At 38.3% G+C, this 19,920-nt stretch overlaps 1 protein-coding gene across 3 annotated transcripts in view; it reads right to left on the bottom strand.

Moving 5' to 3' along the window:
- Positions 1 to 19,920, bottom strand: part of THEMIS2 (thymocyte selection associated family member 2) — a 103,514-nt gene that overhangs the window by 27,356 nt on the left and 56,238 nt on the right. The window contains exons 5-6 of one of the 3 annotated variants that reach the window (XM_075195532.1): positions 18,819 to 18,915; positions 14,587 to 14,665 (exon numbers count right to left, since the gene is read on the bottom strand). In XM_075195532.1, the coding sequence (XP_075051633.1) occupies positions 14,595 to 14,665; positions 18,819 to 18,915 (168 nt within the window). In that variant the 3' untranslated portion in view covers positions 14,587 to 14,594. Of the gene's footprint in view, positions 1 to 14,577; positions 14,666 to 18,818; positions 18,916 to 19,920 lie in introns of all 3 variants that reach the window. The other 2 variants (XM_075195531.1, XM_075195530.1) reach the window with 2 other exon arrangements.

The following is a 19,920-nucleotide window of genomic DNA, read 5'->3' as shown; positions in this document are numbered from 1 at the left end:
GGATGGTCTGTGTCTATATTGAATCAAATTATATATAATGTGCCGTAAAACATGATATTCAATGGCGTTTAACAGTAAAATTTGCATACTTGCAGCTTTTTTTTCCTGATGTGTAATTGAAACCTATGATGGGTGGATTTATCTCTATTATTTGACTTTAGATATGTCAATCAAGTCTCATGAGAAACGGTTGCTCCTAAACGTTGCTAGGTGTGACAGAAAAAATGGGGTGGGATTACCACTATAAAGGACCAATAAAAAGCCTGGATCAGGTTGCCTTGACAAAGACATTAGCGAAACACGCATTGGCGAGACCATGCGCACCGCTTGCTCTTAACTACTTTATTTAAAATTTGTTAGGTAGGGATTGAATATTTGAGAGGGCTCCCTGGACACAAATTATAGCGCAGGACCTATATGAAAATAATACTATTATTTACAAAAGCTCATTTACAAAAGCAGTGTGTGTATGAGATACTCACAGTGGGTGTCTACTAATTAATAGTTTTGCCAATTATGGCAGCAGCACTTTTGTCTACTATTTGAGCTATATTAGTGATGCCCGATAACAAGGGGCATACTATTATAGATGACCTCCTTGTACAGAAATATTACACACGCTTTCAACCTGAAGATCTAACTATAAATTCCCTTTACTGCCAATCAAGGCGGCTCAGTTCTCATTATTAACTTATATGATAGAGACTGAAGGGATAAATATCCCTTCAGAGAGAGGTAATTAAACCATGGAGCAATATTTAAGATGGTGTACCTCTTTTGCAGGATGATTGGTTGGAACATCTACCGTGGGCTGTATTTGCTTATAACTCTCCACATTCCTATTTCACCTTTCTACTGCATTTAACTGGTTAATCGTAAAGCCTCTGTTTCTATTCCTGATCATGTATACTCTGACCTCTGTGACACTACTTCCAGAACTCTTAAATCAGTCTGGAGGAGAGTTCACAAGGCCTTGTCCCAAGCAGCTGTTGAAGCCAAAAAATGCATACATCCTGCTATGTACTTAGATCTGCTATGCACTTCAGTTATATCTTCCTCTGTGAGTTGACTGGAAGGTTCTATTATTTAACCCTCACTTGTTATGCACCAATTGGCAGTGATAAAATTGGACATTATTATTATTATTATTATTATTATTATTATCATTTATTTGTTAGGCGCCACAAGGTTTCCGCAGCGCCGTACATAATACAAACAGGAGACCATACAGGGTGACATAGTACACAGCAATAAACACAAAGTACCAATACTTCAGAAATCCGGGCAGACATATGAGCGAAGATGGAGTAGAAGAACAGGTACGGAGACAGGAGGGGAGAGGGGCCCTGCTCATACGAGCTCACATCCTAAGGGAGGGTGGACAAACAGGTACAGGAGGGAGCCATTAAAGTAAGGGAGAGAAGGGCGGGGCTGGTGGAGAGAGGGGAGAACATGCTAGCTTCTTGGTTCCTGTACCTGTGTTCTGTTTGTCCCTGATCTTGCATTTGTGGTTCTTGGCTCTTCATTCATTTATCTCCTGATATCTGGCTTGCATAATACAAGTCTGCTTGTTCCTGGCCAGAGGCGGGCTGCTACGGGGCAGGGGGCATCGGTAACCCAGGCCGCTCGGTCTAACCACTGTTAGGGCTGGCCGCCCAATCCCCTTCCTCCCCCCCGATGCAATATTTCCGTGTAATGACCGACGCTCGCATCACATGTCATGTGATGCGGCCGCGTCAGCGCACGGGCGGCCGCATCACATGACACGCGTCTGTGCGCCCCCCAGGCTGAAGCCTGCCAGCCCACGCCTGTTCCTGGCTCTGCTTATATTAGTCTCCTGATACCTGGATTGTATCAGAGACATTGTTTGTTATCTTGCATTGCCTCAGACTATGTTAACCTGCACCAGTATTACTTCATTGTTTATATCTGTATTGCAACAAAAGACTGTTAAACTACTACTTAATGCCTGCATTTAATTTTGGCTAATTACTGATCCCTGCATTACCTCAGAGCTTGTACTTTTCCTGTGTGCTCTTGATCCTGCAATGAACTCCATAATGTTCTTTACTACAACATAAACTTGTTATTCCTGTGATTTTCCTAACAACAGGTCGGCTTGTAATTATTTTTCCATCCGCTTCCAGGAAGGGGTAAGGTCATGATAGTTCCCTACCCCATATTTGGTGGAGTTGCCCCAATATAGTGAAATACAGTATGCAATAAATTCATAACCTCATTTATGCTATTATAGGCATCAGACTCCTCCCCTGCCCATCCTATACTCTACTGCTATTCCAGATGTACCTAAAGACAAGGAGAAGCTTATTAGACAAATTTTAAGCACAGCATACTATCTAGTAGCAGCTTACTGCAAATGCAATCAACAGCAAAATACATATATTTTATATATTATATATAACGAGTTTGATTGCACATTATACATGATTGCCCTAACAAATTTGGTGGTATCTGGAAAGCTTGGGCTGAATACTATGAGGTCTCTAACAACTCCATATCAATTTAATATTGTATTGAGAGAGCCATGATTCCTCCTCTTCTCTCTTCTATGACCTATATCCTGTTCCACTACTAACATACCCTTCCTTTTCACTTTGCTTCATGGACATTCAGTTCAAATATGTTTCTTATTCTTGCATTTGTTGACTCTACCTATATGACAGTTGTCAATTTTGAACTATATGAAGCTGGATGCCATGACCTATGGAGTCCTGCCATGAAGTTCATAACTTCCTCCATGGTCTCTGGTAAAGATTGGACTGTCATTTAGACTACGTTCCTCAGGATTTCCTATTTTGTCCATAAAATTAAAAGATACTTACTGCACTATTTATCAAAAGTAAGCTCTATCAATTATAAAGGAAACTATATAAGATGCATGTGTTTATACTAAGAAATAACAAAGTTATTTAGTGGGGACAGGTATAACATCAAAGGGTGAAAATGGGCCCAGGGATGAAGTGGTTAATGTGCTTTCTGATTTTATATAAACTCATTATAACCAGTATATTTCTCCAGAAATATACTAGTTATAATGAGCCTAAGTCATTAAGGAAAGTAAAGCAAAAAAAGGGAGTAACTTTTCTCTTGGACACACTATTTTACAATACAACGGGTGCAAGATAGTTTATTATTTTGCACATAAGGAAAATACTGGCTGCTTTTTCATGTAGCACACAAATACTTGATGGCTTATTTTTACACTGAAATTTAAAGTTTATCTAGGACATGCCCTACCCCAACTATAAATCTGTCCCCACATTTTAAATTTACCTCCCCCTCTAATGCAACATGGTTTTGCCAAAAAAGTGTCACTCCTTTTTTTGCTTTACTTTCCCTAATGACTCAGGCCCAATGTCTTCAATCTTCACACACTTGTCTATCTGACATAAGCTAAGTTGATAGGCAGGGCCTGATTATCCATTAGGCTGACTAGGCTGCAGCCTATGGTGCAACGCTTTTGGGGGGCGCAAAATTGTAACAGGGAAAGGTATAAACTGAAACTCATTTTACAAATATAAAAATATAATAAAAAGAAAACCTGAAAAAAATTGTAGTAAGGTTTTAATCTCGATATATTTCTATGGTAAAGGCTAAATACAATTCGTCATCTTTGGGCCATTACTCAAGGAAAATTGAGTTGGAAAAACAAGGGTGGCAACATGCGCAGGCATAACAGCTCTCTCCCCTTCACATCTTTACCCTCAGTAGCGCTTGTTCATGCCTCCTATCTGCTATACAGTTCTGATTTTAATGAATATAAAATGAGTGAAAGATTGCCATTATCATTTTAAAAAGCCAAGTGGAGCAGAAACCTTGGTGTGTGGGAGGTTGAAGGAACCTGGATTTTAAATTAAGGACAAGTTTGTTTTAACCTACAGCCTTTTAGCCTGGAAGGCGAGGGTGCTCTGCGAGTGTATTAGCCTAGGGCGACCTGTACCCTTAAACAGGCCCTATTGATAGGTAGCCACACATGAAACAATTGTGGACCACACTCACACTGATGGCCAAATTATAGATCTGTACAACCAAATTGTGAGAACTTCATAAATTATGCGGTCACTCAATGATCTCTTATACATGCCTATATGATCACATAGCATTTTTTATTTTAATCTAAAAAAATGTTTTATTGATTCCTACTGGAATAAAAACATATGTTTTAAGAGCTCACCTCCCACTTTAGTGTAATGATTGCTTCACATTGTAATTCTTAGTGTAAAAAGTGTCAAAACAAAATGACATAACAGAAAACTGATAATGTAGGCAGCAAGGTGTCTTAGTGGTTAGCACTTCTGCCTCACAGCACTGGGGTCATGAGTTCAATTCCTGACCATGGCCTTAACTGTGTGGTGTTTGTATGTTCTCCCCGTGTTTGCGTGGGTTTCCTCTGGAAGCTGTGGTTTCCTCCCACATTCCAAAAACAGAATTAGTGGCATTATATAAATAGATCCTGATGATGGTGGCTTACTTTGTTACACTCTCTGTGTAGTCCCCTGTATTTCAATAAATATTTTCACTTGTGCAAATCAGTAAAATCTTGCTTTAAAATTTTTGCTGCAAATAATGGGACCACTACCTTTCTTTTCCCATGCAAATTGTCAATTACCTGTAGCCAATAACCAATATGTGCTATAGGCTCACAGCAAAGAAATACAGAATCACCCTGATCCTGTTCAATAGCTTCAAAGTATTTCCTAGTGCAAATTAGTACCTGGCTGTTACCAGTTTCCAATATAACCTCCTATTTGTTACATGGGAGGACAGATGAGGGGGGATTGTTCAAATGTAGAAAGTCCCTTTTAAGTCATTTCTACAGTTTAAATTTAGGTTTAACACTTATATGTATTAATTTTCTGAAATGTTTGTGGCTTAGCCTCTGCGAAATGACATGTTCTATTTCTGTACCCTGGTTGTTGTTACTTCCCAACTGTTAATATAGCAATGTTGTGGTTTTTGCTAAGTACATAGCATTTAAGCAACTGGAATGAGGAAGTTGACTTTTTTTAGTTTGTGTAACCATATTTGTTATGATTCATATAAATAAATAACAATAAACAAGCCTACATGGCCTGACCAGTTTGATGATATACATTATATACTATTACATTTTTTATTTTAACTTTCCTTACTGTATTGAATTAATTAAATGCTGCTCATCTTACTTAAGAGTAAAGCACAACACCTTTTATCTAATCTGTTTAAAATTAGCACTTTTACCTCAATAAATAAAGTGTGTTAACTTTAAATGCAAGTATACAATATTTAATCAAACTATTTTCAAAATCATTTAAAGGGACAGTAATTTCACTAATCCTACTTTGAAGAAGTACATTTTAAAACTGGTAACAAAGACAAAATAGTACCCTTATTGGCACTAATGAGGCAACATCACTGCTGCTCAATGGGATTCTGCAGTCCCCATGCAAAATACCAAATGAAAGAAAGGAAATAAGAGCAGTGCTGATATTGGCTCTACTCAATTACTAAAGATCTATTAAAGAAAATAACAAAAATCACATAAAAGGTTTATAAATGGAATAAATACTTGTGTATATGTATATAAATCACACGCTCAAAATACATAACAGAACTTGATGTATGATTTGTGCTATTAACCTTACAATCTTTGTTTCTTTAACAAATATGTATTACTTAGGTAGAGTGCTGCTCTTTAAAACTGACTTTGATGCTGGAAATACATTTATTAACTGTTTGTAAATTGTTTGTTAAAGAAAAAAATTAAAGCATAAATTAATGTATACCATAGCTTTGTGAATTTAACTTATGGTAAGTTAATAATAATAAATGGTTAATATGATTCTATCACTTTCACAATCCTACACTGACTGGCAAGTGTCATGATCTCTCCCCAAGTACCGTGGAAATTCTGAGTGCAAATTAAGTTGAAATATAAATGCATTAAATATATTGTAGTATACATTGCTTGTAACAGACAGTTTATGTGCTCAAGTTAGTGCATTAGTAAGTAAAATTGACTTTCTCAGAGATATTTTTTAAACAGTCAAGGAAAAGTATAAGAAAAATGCAGTGAATTATTATGTATCACTTGAACTAGAGACCCAGCAATCAAATTTCAGAATTATGGTGAGAATGATATTTTTCCTCCCGAATGGACCTCCAGTCACTGTCTGTAGTGTTGAGGTGTGCAGGTTAGACAGTGCCCCTTCTTCTCTAGCCTGGATAGCTGCTGGGTATGGATGTAGATGATCAGAGGGTCCCGCATGTCTTTCTTGGGACACAGGTGATGTAACTTACTGGTGCGTGGCAATAAAAGTCACAATAAGTTGGACACCAGACCATCTCTATCATAAAATAGAACATCTTTATTTACACTCTTCTTCACTACAGCACAATACTTTAGTAGTAAATGACACTTAGGAGGAGATTCAGCCGCAAAGTGTCTAAGGAACATCTGCGAGAAAATTAGCGGTGGAGATTTGACAAAAATATGAAGTGCGAGGAAAATTATGTGGAGATTTCTACCGTAATTGCCGACAATGTGCTCAGCATGATGTTCGCGCCACATTGCTGGCAATTGAATGTCCCCTAATTCAGTAACTATGTAGATCTCCATTCTCACTCCTGCACAGATTCTAAACTGTTAGTATAGATACAGTCACAAAGTAGATCTCCTCTGTCTCCTCCTGCACAGATCTTTGCCAGTTGTCAGGTTGTGATATCACAGTTCACATATCATGTTACATAGCAGGCTATCCTGGACATAGTGGCTCCACACTTCCACTTGTAAGTAACATGTCAGCTTCTCCCTGCTCCCCGTGTGCAGGCACACTTTTAAGCTGTCTATTCCTACCTTCATCAAATGCAGTCTCCTTGTAGTCCAGTACTCAGCTGGATTTCACTCTCACGCTGACAGGTTAAACCTTTGATCTCATGTAGTGTCAGCTTCTCTTAAGCAGCTATAACACTCTTCAACCGCTATTCATCCCTCCACTGCGGGGACAAAGTCACACACTTGGTTTACACAGACTCTAACATCCTATCCCTGATGTACACTCAACCATGTCTCACTCACCCTTCCTCTGTCAGGTTAATATCCCTTGGGCTCTGACATCTATTATTTATTCCTCTCAGCCCAACCTGGGTATCTCACAATCCAAATGCTGTCTCTCCGCTCATTGCAGTAATCGCCTTTCCCTCTGTGCAGTCTCTGGGGAATCTGTTCCTGACTCCCCAGCTGTCACATCCTCCATCCTCTCTGTCTCTTGCTCTCTCTTCTTTTTTTTTCCTGCAGTTTTTCTTCCTTAATCCTCTCTGTCACAGATGGCCATTGCATCTTTTCCTCACTTTTCCTACTCATCTCCAATCCCCCCTTGCTGACAACCCCTCCTTCTTCTTATCACTCTCTAGTACCCCGTTCACACTGCCTCAAAACCCAGATTATTGCCGGGTCAAGCCCAGATGACCCGGGTCGAGGCTGAGTGTGAACGGGTCCTCTGCTAATTCCAGAGTCGGATGTCCTGGGAATTAGACCCGGGTCTTTTGGAGGGTTATTCCCGGGTCTGAAGGGTAAGACCGGGTTTTCTGACTCCTGTTGTAAAATTAAAAGAAAAAAAAAATCACAAGAGGAGCCAATCAAAGCTCGTCTTGTGATGTTGCCAGGGAGGCCTGACCAGACCCATGTTCAGTGTGGACACGGTCTACCCGGGAATTTGCTGGGGTGTCTTACACTGTCACCCGGCAATATCACAGGTTCATAAACCCGGGATATTGCTAGGGCGGCAGTGTGATAGTGGTATAATAGGCTTGTGTGTCTTGTTGGATTAGCAACTAACTTGAGTCACTGCTATCTTAACAGACACCCTGGCTATATCCCCTTTACAAGGCCTGTGTCTCAGCATCTAACTCGTACCCACCTGCAGCCACTGAGGGGGTTGTTTCATTTGCTTAAGGAGGTCTTAGCTGCATGCATCTCTGGCAATATAGAATCTGTGCTGTGGTTGTCATCAGAGTATAAATGATCTTTTTTGGGGGGAACAGTTTTTTTATTTAGGCCATAAAGTACAAAATGTGAATTTTGGCCTGCTGGGAAATCACCCAGTCATGAAGTGGTTAGTATGTGTTCAGAATTTATATGCATTTAATTCGCCAGGAATATACTGGTTACGATAATTATATTTTTACACCTGCCTGTCTAGCAGGACACACATAAAACAATCTGGTGTCCCCTTGACATTAAATACTGTTTGGAATATGCTGTCTATGTTCTTTGGAAACTAAACTATGTTTTGATTCACATGTTATGTCAGTTTGCCACTCTCTGTTATTCATGTGAAAAAAAAACCTAGAAAATGTCTATTCAAAAAAAAAAAAAAAAAAACAGGTAGAAGCTAGAATGTTCACATCTGTGGCTGCTTTGACCAATCACTCGTGGCTAAATTGTGCAGATCTGATAATTAAATGATCAGACTGAACAGCCAAATTGTGAAGACTCATAAATGATGTGGAAATCCAGTGATTCCATACACACGTATCTAGTACATTTTATTTTCATCTCAAACAAATTGTGATTAATTTCTACTGGATTTTGATGGGCCAGAACAATAGCCTCTCGGTTCCACACACAGTGCAATATTTCAACATTTTAGAATAAGAATACTGTAGTTCTATTATTTTTGGGTGAAGAGTATTTTTCCAGTATGCCTTAAGTCATCTTAACAACAGACAAACCGTTTCATTTGGAGCATTTTTGTAGTGTATGGCACACTTCGTATACAAACAAATATAACACTTTAGGAGATCATTCCATCACTCTTTATGTAGTTTCCTGCATTTATAGAATTCCTTTCACTTCCAATGACAAATTCCCATACCTGAGGCCTAGACCCGTTATGTGCTGTAGTCTCTCAGTGAAGAAGGACAGAATCAGTCTTGTGCTTTTCAATAGTTTCAATGGATTTCCCATTTAATGTTATTGAAGAGGACTGTACAAATACAATGCAGTGAATTCACTATGTGAATCCGCTCCCAGATTTTACTGACTTCCCATTGTCCTTCCTATTTTGTACATGGTTAGACAGATCATAAGGAGCGGGAGGGTTTGTCCAATAGACTGCCCCATTTATGTAATTCTTATAAATTTATTTTAGTTTGATCACTTACATTCATATTATTTTTCTGAAATAATGTTTTAACCACTGCAAAATAAACCATCTATTTCTGTAGCCTGTTGATTTACTTCCCTTCACTTAGTAATTTTGTGGATTTTGCTGAGTTAATAAGATTTAAGCAACTGAAAGAAGGAACTTGAAACTGTTGTCTTTACTGTTTCAGTTTGTGTAACCATTCTAGTTTCATTTATCTAAATCACATGAGCCGACTTATTCATTTTCCCTATGAATATTTGCTACTAACAATAGTGAGGATCTTCATTCAATCTTATTAGAAAACACCTATTCTGATGTTGCTTCTGCTTTGTGTATTGAAGTTCTTTTGTTAATTTGAAAAGCTGGTAATCTAATTTAGTAGAACACAATACATTCTTTTAACAATACCGAAAGAAGCACTTTTAACACAGGAAATATATTTTTTAATTTTGGTGTTCAACTAAGAATATTTTGATAGACTATTCTCAAAGTCACTTGTTTTATAGAACATCAACTTGATAACAAAATATATATGACCTTGATGCCCTCCTCAGTTCTTATCTTGTATAGATGGTACAAAATCTAGATTCCAAGTGAGGCGACGCTCAAGGATTTCAATTAAACAGCTGTGATGAAAATAGGTGTTTTAATCCATTCTGATCCAACATTTCAGTTTACAACTTTCCTCAGGAACATCGTCTTAACAAACACCAAACATACATAACATGTATAGTGCATGAACTAATTAACATACCTTACACCTGCTACCGTGTGATTCAAAGGAGTGGATTCTGTATGGCGTGGGACACTGCCAGAATGCACTACACAGGGAGAACACTCCCACAGAATCATGCAGCACCAATGAAAAAAACAAGAAAAACTACAACGTGTACAAAGTGGGGGTCCAAACGCCAACAACATCGCTATAGCAACCTGAATTATGTTTGTATCAATATCTCTCATGCATTAGTATAACAAAATGTAAAAAACAGCAGCCCAACTAATATGCATAAGCAATCGGTTTACATCCATAATCAGTGTTATAGATATGTGATACCAAAATGCAAACATATAAAAACAGATCTGGAGAGTAGCACTAATGGGTTTTACAGATCAACTACATTGCATTAATAATACTACAGAAGTATAATAGAAGACCTTAACTAGCAGATATATACTCCATATCCATGCCCAATTCATATAGTCTAATCAGCTAAATTTAATGTATATAACTGTTAAGTAGTAATCACCACATTGCTATATCTGTTGTAAGGATACCACACAATGATGCCATGATTTACATACTGTCTGGGTACATGTAAGCAACAATACATCTCTCTATAGTACAATCAGAAAACATTCTAAACTAGTCGGAGAAATTATAATTACAGACCAAATACATTTCTATTGCTATAATATAGAAGCACAAAAAACAAATATAGCAACTGTAACAAAAGCTTGTGGCCCAAATTGAGTAAATAGTACTCCTAACAATGTTTTTATTGCAAAATAGATCCCAAAAGTTGATATCAGTAATCTATTAACATACAAACTATGTAATTTCAGCATAAATGAAAGCAACACATAAAAAATGTCAGAGCACATGCCCATGGAAGGCATGGTTGTTTAAGGTGGACTGATTTACACTCTTGTTTGGAAGCTTTTTTTCCCTTATCACTTGCTAGCAGTATTGCGGATACGGGACTCTAATATTTGGATCGATCCAGTTAGTTCTTGGAATAAATCCACATAATGTCATCATCTTTATGTGGTCATTGTGTTGCTAAAGCCTTTCAATATTTATTTGATCCAGGACCCGATAACCGGATATCTATCCATTGACATCTTAAACAAATAAGATAATAAGAGCTTCTTGTATTAAATTTGGGACATTTATGCTATGCTCCTAATATTTTTGTGTTAGTTGTAAACTTATTGTTTAAAAATTGGAGTGTTCATTTTAAACACAATTTTGAGAACACTACATATTTGCAATAGGGGTACGAGATCTGTATCCGATGGTCTATACTTTAATGATTTAATATATTATTATTTTATTAAAATATTTTAAGGTGATTATTATTGTGTTTTTTTCTCAGTGACAATGTATTATTTTTCTTTAATCTGCTCCAACTATTGGTCATTAGAGTTTACGCTTTCTATTGGTCCCTTTTTTAGAGCTGGAACCTGGTGTCTCTTGGGATTAATTCAATATTTTTATTGTTATTTTGTATGGGTGAGAGAAACACCTTTTAAACTTGAAGCACTTTAGTGCCATTTGTTTGTTTTTTTTACCTATTACTTCTGTCAGCAATTGGAGGGCACTGGGTGTTGCAATTGAACATTTTCAACTTGAAATTGTGAGGGTTCACCACCTGCATTGTGTAACCCTACAGTCATAACACATGTTCTAAATAGTATATGTTCCTATGTGTTATTCAACTGCATTAATGAGATCTACTTGATGGGTATGAGAGGCCTCTCCTAACTGATCATATGTTAATGTCAATGTCTGCGCAACATTGCCCGCATCCGACCCTTCCTCTCACAAGACGCCACCAAAACCATCATCCATGCACTCATCATCTCCCGCCTGGACTACTGCAACCTCCTCCTCACTGGCCTCCCTCTCTCCCATCTCGCCCCGCTCCGATCTGTACTCAATGCAGCTGCCAGACTTATCTTCCTCTCACGTCGCGCCTCCCCTCTCTACCAGGCCTTACACTGGCTCCCTTTCCCTTACAGAATCCTCTTTAAACTCCTTACTACCACTTACAAAGCTCTCTCCCAGTCTACTGCCCCCTACATCTCTAACCTCCTTAACATTCATACTCCCGCTCACTCCCTGCGCTCAGCAAACGACCGTCGCCTCTCCTCCACTCTCATTACCTCTTCCCACTCCCGAGTCCAAGACTTTTCCCGAGCTGCCCCCCTGCACTGGAATGACCTCCCTCGCTCCATCCGTCTCGCTCCCAATCTGTGCTCCTTCAAACGGGCACTCAAAACTCACCTGTTCCTGAAAGCCTACCAACCATCCACTTAACCCCTCATCCACTCTGCTTGTTCTCCCTCCTCTCCCCCGGTCCCTTTTTCTCCATTGCATCACTGCCTCCCTTCGTGCCTGTTTTGTCCTCCCTCCCTTAGGATGTAAGCTCGTATGAGCAGGGCCCCTCTCCCCTCCTGTCCTCATACCGACTCTTCTGCTCCGCCCTCACTCCATATGTCTGCCCGGAGTTTCCGAAGCATTGGTACTTAGTGTTTATTGCTCTGTGATGTTTACCCTGTATGGTCTACTGTTCGTATTATGTAAGGCGCTGCGAAAACCCTGTGGCGCCCAACAAATAAATGATAATAAATGATAATAATGTCATGCGGGGCCTAGTATTACATCAAGGGTGAGTAAAAGCCAGAGGTTTCCCCCAAGTCTCCCCCCCCCTCATTCCCTCTGACAATCTTCCCTGAAGTTTTCTACTTCTTTCACTGTGCTCCAGAGCTTTACTCTTAGAATGAAAGCTAGTTCAGTTCTCAATGGGCAATGGAAACATCATCTTTTTTACTCAGAAATTTAGGTAGTTCCATCTGGCATTGGAAAGGTCAAATAATTTACTCATTCAAGTCATCCTTGGACTTCATCTCCAGAGATAGCGATCAACTAAACTTTCTATGATTGCATAACCAAGAACTGTCTCTAAAGCTAGGTACACACTACAGAATTTTCCACCAACTTTTTATGCTGATCGATTTTACATGCGATCGATGTTCAGATCACTCGGTCCATGGACTGCATACACACTAGCCTTGTTTAGGACGATAAAGGGAAGAGCAGACGTCCCTTTAGCAACTTTTTATAGCCATGTTGGCGTGAGCAATGACTGTAATTTCGTACTCACTGCTGTGGATCGGTCGGAAGTTTATACACACTACACAACGGAAACGAGATTGGAATGAAAATATTAAATGGTACGACCAACCAAATGAGGCGACAATCGTCCATTTGGGCAGACTATCGAGCATCGTGTCACTGCACACACTGTCCCGACTTTTGAACGAGCGGTCATATGTCGGCTGATTTAGCCGATTATTGGATGAAAACTGTGTGGTGTGTACCTAGCTTAAGTGCTTTGCCTCTAGATTCCAGAACTCTTTTGACAAGCAATCTCATTAAAACTATTAAGGGGTCATTCTGTTGTGTCCTTAGCAATTTGTTTCCTCAATCTCCAGCTGAGTTATTTGACATTATAAGGTGGGCAAATCTTCTTTTGTCATTCCTAATATGTCTAAATACCCATTTACTAATGACAAAAAAACATTGCTTTTCTGACATTTTCTTCAGTGGCTGGCACTTCTGCCCACGTTTTGTGACCAGGTAGCTAGGACAGGGCATTTTAATCCGTGTACATTCAACATTGTTGAAGGTGAGGAAATTCACACACATACGGATGTCCCCATTCTTTTTTCTCGCCATGTCTATAGGAGAACCATAAGGGCTCAGAGAATCCACTATGACTCCTGTATTGTGTATGTTTCTTAAGTATTGCCTAACATCTTTCATTTAGGCAGGTGCCAACCTCTGAAACTTTTCTCTAAATGGCCTCTGTTCCCTGAGGTGAAAGGAATGCACAGGGATCTCTGCATTACCCCCTTCATCACCTTTTTTTTCCTCTTGAGGGGTGTAGCTGTAATATAAACAGAAGGCTTGAGCTTCTTACTCTTACATCTACTTCTCCTTCCTCTGGTATGCAGTAGGATAGATGGAGTGAAAAGTGAGGTTGCATGCATAATATTGACATTTGAATCCAATAGGAGCCTCTTGTAGACTATAGTCAGCATCATGAGATAGTAAAAGCAGTAAGGTGTTTTCACTCCCACCACTTATTTTGGAAATTGAAGAGTCACTTCAATGTATATAAGGCAAGGGTAACTTTTTTCACTAATGCCCCAGACTGATACCACCTCTCAAATATGATTGAGATACACTTTACAGGACGGCTTAAAACTGTTGGTTGTTAATATGTGGTGATACTATGTCCTAGGGGTATGATAAGTTGATTGATATTACTCTTACCATTAGCGTTTCAGTGCCTCCACTCAGATCAATCTCTTTAGAGCTTTCAGCAGGTAACAGGTGACAACTTCAACTATCAGGGGTTGACACAGGCGAACCCTTCTCTAACTTGTTCAAAACACATATAATATGAGGATATATTTTTGATCACTGATTCTTATGAGGCTACATACATGGGTATTGGTACCCATAACAGAGCCATGACAATTAAGACGCCAAAAACAACATGTACATTTTGGTAAAACCATATTCTCTTAACAAATGCATGAAGTGTGAGAGCCGTGTGTGGATTTAAAATAGGAGAATTCTTACATCACTCAAACATATTTAAAACACATGAGCTCTTATACAAAATTACAGTACCTTCTTCACCTTTTCAGTTAATTCATTATCTTTAATTTATTTTTCATTTCTTCTTTTATCTGTTCATAGTCATGATCACTATCATTATCTGTGTAGAAAAAGTACTTGTAATTACAGTTAATCTCCAAAATACAGTTTAATAATAGAAAGAGAGGGCACAGCAAACCAACAAGCAAGATATAGCATTAACTGTCTGTGAACTGTTTGAAAGAAAATTCCATTATATACAAGTTCTTTTCCTCATAGAGATCAATAATACTTAATTTAAGTGCATGCATGCTGTGCTCACTTTGCAATGGAACATAGCACACTACATTGGTGCCAAAACTATGTGAAAATAAAGTCTTTCTGCCTGATTCATTCACGGCTGTAAACTGTGAGCAATTTGCGCAATGTATTGTACGCAAATAAACGCAAGAAAAGTCCTCACCGATTCATCAAGCAACGGATCTCCAATTACGTACCAAGATGAATCGGGTCGCAAGTTGTTTACACAGCGCAAAAAGCTAAGTAACAGAGATGCGTCGAACCACAGATATCAATCAGTGAGGTCAAAACAGACTTCAAACTTGAAAGTACTCAATGAAAGGTCCATATTCAGTTAGATCAGTTACGCTGAGTAGCCTAGTGTTGAGATGAGATGCACAATGGTTTTTTTTTATAAAAAAAAATGTAAATATTCTCCAGTGTATTGTTGTTATTATTATTATTATTATTATTATTATTATTATTATTATTATTATTATTATTAAATCATCAGAACACAATAGTGCAACTAAAATCTAGTGCACAGAACTTTTATTTCTATTTTATATGTTTAATAATATCCCTTTTTAAAACTATTAATATTGTATTTAAAAAGAGTTTACTTTGCAGGGCAAATGATTTTGCATCATCCACCTGGGTTTCAGTTCTATTTGGATCACACTATCATGTAGGTGACCAATAATGTGTGTGTCATTTTTGACTTAAAAATTCTGTTTAAACTTGTGTCTGTGCTGTATTTAAATGTGTGTTTTAGGGCATTACAGGTCGCAGCATGGCTTTGCATTTATGAAATATGCTTGTGTTTTAAGTAATACTGATACTTAATTAGTTAATGGCAACCTGCCCATCCTGGGACCTGTAGTGCATCATGGACAAATGACTTTTAATGTATTTCATGTACTTTCATTCCACCTTAAAAATAGGTATTATACCATGATAAAACATAAAAAATAATACCATAAGACCAAACATACCTTTCAAAAAATAATATTTTAAGGGGGGAATATCCCAAAAATGTAAATTTGTGGGGAGTTACAACAGACACAAGCAGCTTACCAAAAAAGGTCATCACAACAACTTGGTAATATAAACACATAAGAGATACACAGACAAGCCACCCAAAAAATTAAATGCAATCAAGCATGTGAAAAACTATTGAACAGGCAAATAACAACATTTAAAGATAGAGAAACATTATTAATGTGGCTCTAAAAATATTCCATACAGTTTTGCCTTAAAAAAAATGAAAAAAGGCATATGACAGAGAAAACCTCTCAAGACCAAAAAACATGAAAATAAGTTATCTTGTTAACTATTATATATAATCGTTCACAGCAACCACTTTAAACTCCAGACAATTGAAAATGTGCATCAACCATGGTTTAATAATTAAATAACAGAATTTTTTAAATAATTGTTTGTTATGAGAGAAGTGTATGCAGGTGGATGGTCAGCACATTCATTTGTGATCAGGGGGCTAGAGTTTATTTCTGTGCTTATTCTACTGACGGTATTAGCTTTTGGACTTAGACACCCTGAGCTGGGGCAAGTGTTTTGCATGTTTTTACTTAAATGACTGCGTAAAACAGAGTATTTTTCATACGTATCCTGAGGTAAACGCCTACTTTGAGTAGTTCACAGAGGTCTCTGCCCATCACACGCCTCTTTTTACTTAGAAGAACGTAGGGTGTCGTAGGTGGTGTTTGCATGTGTATGCGCTGTAACTTTGAGTACCTGTTTGCTCGTAAAATCGGCAGATACCTCCCTTGATGAATCAGACCCTTTTGCCCTTTTGTGTATAAGCACTTAATATCATCTCAATAGGGATCACAAAAATAACACAATAAAAAGAAATTTCTAAATATATAAATAAATGTGGGATTTTCATATTATTGTGTTTGCCTGCAGTATGCTTATAGTAGCCAAACCACGCTTAAACAGGAAGCAATATAATTGCTGATAACATTGACACTTATGACATCCCCTCTTTTTGTTCACATATTAGTGTACTTCAACACCCAGAAAATAGAACAAGTGGTGTCTTCAGTGTGAAGTGCTGATTTCATACATTGAACACACCCTTGTAAACATTAGAAATATGTAGACACACTTTTTGGCATATTTGCCTATTAACATTACCAGTGGGAAGTGACCATTTTCATTAGCTAATCTCATTTGGTTCTTGTGGTCCATGTAAGGCACATGACACCATTTCAATTTTGACTCATCAGCGAACTTCTATTTCTAGATTCAGGCTCGGACTGGCCCGCCGGGCAGCCGGACTATCCACCGGTAGGCCCGGCGGGGTTGAAGCTCCGCCCCCTCCGTTGTTGGGGCGGAGCTTACCGGAGTTCAGATGTCAGCGGGGGCGCACTGTATTATAGGATAACCAGCGCCTCCCGCAAAGCACAGGTTACGCGATCTTCTGCTGACTCGCTGGTCACGTGAGTAAATAATTCCGTGCGACTGATTACCAATACATTTGCTGATAGAGAGTGAGTTCAATAATGTTTATTTATTTATTTGTTTATTTATATATTTTGTTTGTTGTTTAAATTTTGGGAAAACATCAGAATGACATTGAACTGGAAAGAGCGAGCTGATAAGCAGCAAGTGGTGGCAGTCTGACTTGCTGTGCAAGGGAGATACAATGACAGAGAGACAGTGACAATAGCAATCTAATTGTCCTAGCACAGTTGGAAGATAAGATTACAGTGTTAGTGGGAAGAATTTAATTTATGAGGTTGATATTCAGCTGACACTTGAAAATTCAAAACGTAGGTGTCTGCAAAATAGTGATAGGGTATTTGCTAGCTGTTCCATAAATAGATATCTCAGATATATATACAGTTTTCCTCTGACTGACATTATAGCAAACTGTCACTGACAACTCTGGAAATTAGATGTAAACCCATGTTTAAAGTAAACGATAATATACTTATCTTTAAATCATATGCAAATGCAACCCCCTGTCATGGGTGAGAAATGTTCTTCCTCACTTGTATTTTCCTCTGCCCTAGGTCACTGTGCAGATTTATACTGTTAAAAACAAATAAATCATATATAAATAAATATCAAGAAGACCCTTCACAGCTTAGCATGTTTATTGCTTGATTAAATATGTCGCTTATAGCAGTGAATATATATATATTTTCTTGCTGCTATAGGTGGCTACATTTGATATATTTAATCAAGCAGTTAAGTAATAATCATGCTACAAAGGGTCTTCTTAAATATGTATATACATATGTTTATTGTTTTTTATCAGCTACATCTCAATAAATATACACTGAACATTAAAATTAATGTTTCATTAGTAAAGTAATCACATAAGCCAGCCTCTTATATTAAAGCTTGAATGAGAATTTTATATATATATATATATATATATATATATATATATATATATATATATATATATATAATATATACATTGCTCTACATGGGCTGACCACACCCCCTTGACTGGCCACACCCACTCTTACAGTTGGCCACACCCCAATGTAGTGGGCCCCTATCACTGCATTCCCCCGTTGGGCCCTTCATGCCCCAGTCCGACACTGTCTAGATTTCCATTATTGAAGGTGGTCAAACATTTTCAGAATACAGCATTGTATGAAGAGTACATTGTGGAAACAATAAATATTACTGGAGAACGGGGCTTATGTGATTAATGTATGGGCATTGGGAAGACAAATATGCTGTAATTGCTGCATAAATATGTCTCAGACTGGATTTCCTCGCATTTAAGCAAAGTGTTTCACAAATCTGGTCCTCAGGGACCCCTAACAGAGCATTTTAAATAATTAGTACCACCAGGGTATCCAATGGAACATTTACAATGTGTCAGTCAGTAACTACTACACCTGTGCTCCTACAATAAGATATGGAAAATATGCACTTTTTGAGGTCCCTGAAGACCAAATTTGGGAAAGAGTGATCTAAACAGTTCTAGTCAGACAGCACTAACTGACCTTCATCTGTAACTGTGCTCTTTTTTGGTGTTGAAGAGTACATATTGCAAGAACCCTTACAGGGTCTGGAAGGGGCGTAAATGCTGTCTGTTGGCTTCTGCAATGAGAGAGAGAAAACATGACAGAATACTAAGACAAATGCATCTCAGACATTGACAGTAGAAGTTTATATGATGTAACAGATAATTCTATTGAAAGTCTACTAAAAGGGTTCCACTTTGAGTAGATAAGAGGTAGGTATATGATGAAATAAAGGTGCAAAGTTTTAAAAAATCTAATAATTAGGATGAATTAAGACTTTCTCCAACTTTTCCTATTACATTATAAAATAATACCATTTAACATATTTGCTTTGCAGAGCCCACACTAATTTAGGCCTACGTCCAGGAGTATGGGCTTGAGAAACTGGGCTGGAGAAGCAGGCCTAGAGGTGCAGAGGACTGGGCAGAAGGTGCAATGGTGGAAAAAGTACAGAAGGAAAGAGGGTCCTGCTCGTGAGAGCTTGTATCCCATAGGGAAGGGATAGACACAAATTGGGTGGCAATGAGTGGGGTAATTTAGGTGGTAGCAGTATAAGGAGTTAGGAGGAGAGTTAATAGGCATGAATGAAGAAATGAGCTTTAAGGGCACATTTAAAGCATTTGACACTAGAGCAGGAAGGAGGTGAGAGGGATGGGTTGATGCTAAAGGATAGAAGATGGTGTTCAGAGAGAGGGATAGGGAAGTTGAAGTAAGAGACAGCACAGAGGTAGGAAAAGACCAGATCAAGCAAGTGGATAATGCTGTGGGAGGGGGAAGAGGTTCATTAAAAGACACCAAGGGAGGAAATGATGAAGAGATGTTTGGAGCCAGAAGGTTTGTAAATAGAAATATTAAAGTTCCAAAGTGAGAGAGGGAAGGTCGGAGAAGAATAATTTAGGGAGCCAGGTGGAAAAATGATCAAAGAATTGGAAACCAGGACCAGTGGGATGGTACATTATGAGCATGCATATGTGAATTGGTGGAAGAGGTAATGAAGTGAACCTCAAAGGATGTGATGAAGAGGAAGGGTTCAGGGGGAATAGTCCAGAAGGTGCAACAGGGGTGAGAATTTGGGTGAAGG

Source organism: Mixophyes fleayi, chromosome 2 (genome assembly GCF_038048845.1).
Source record: "Mixophyes fleayi isolate aMixFle1 chromosome 2, aMixFle1.hap1, whole genome shotgun sequence".
Classification (NCBI taxonomy): Eukaryota; Metazoa; Chordata; class Amphibia; order Anura; family Limnodynastidae; genus Mixophyes; species Mixophyes fleayi.
Note: the sequence above shows the minus strand (reverse complement) of the source record. Positions and strands in the feature narration are given on the sequence as shown.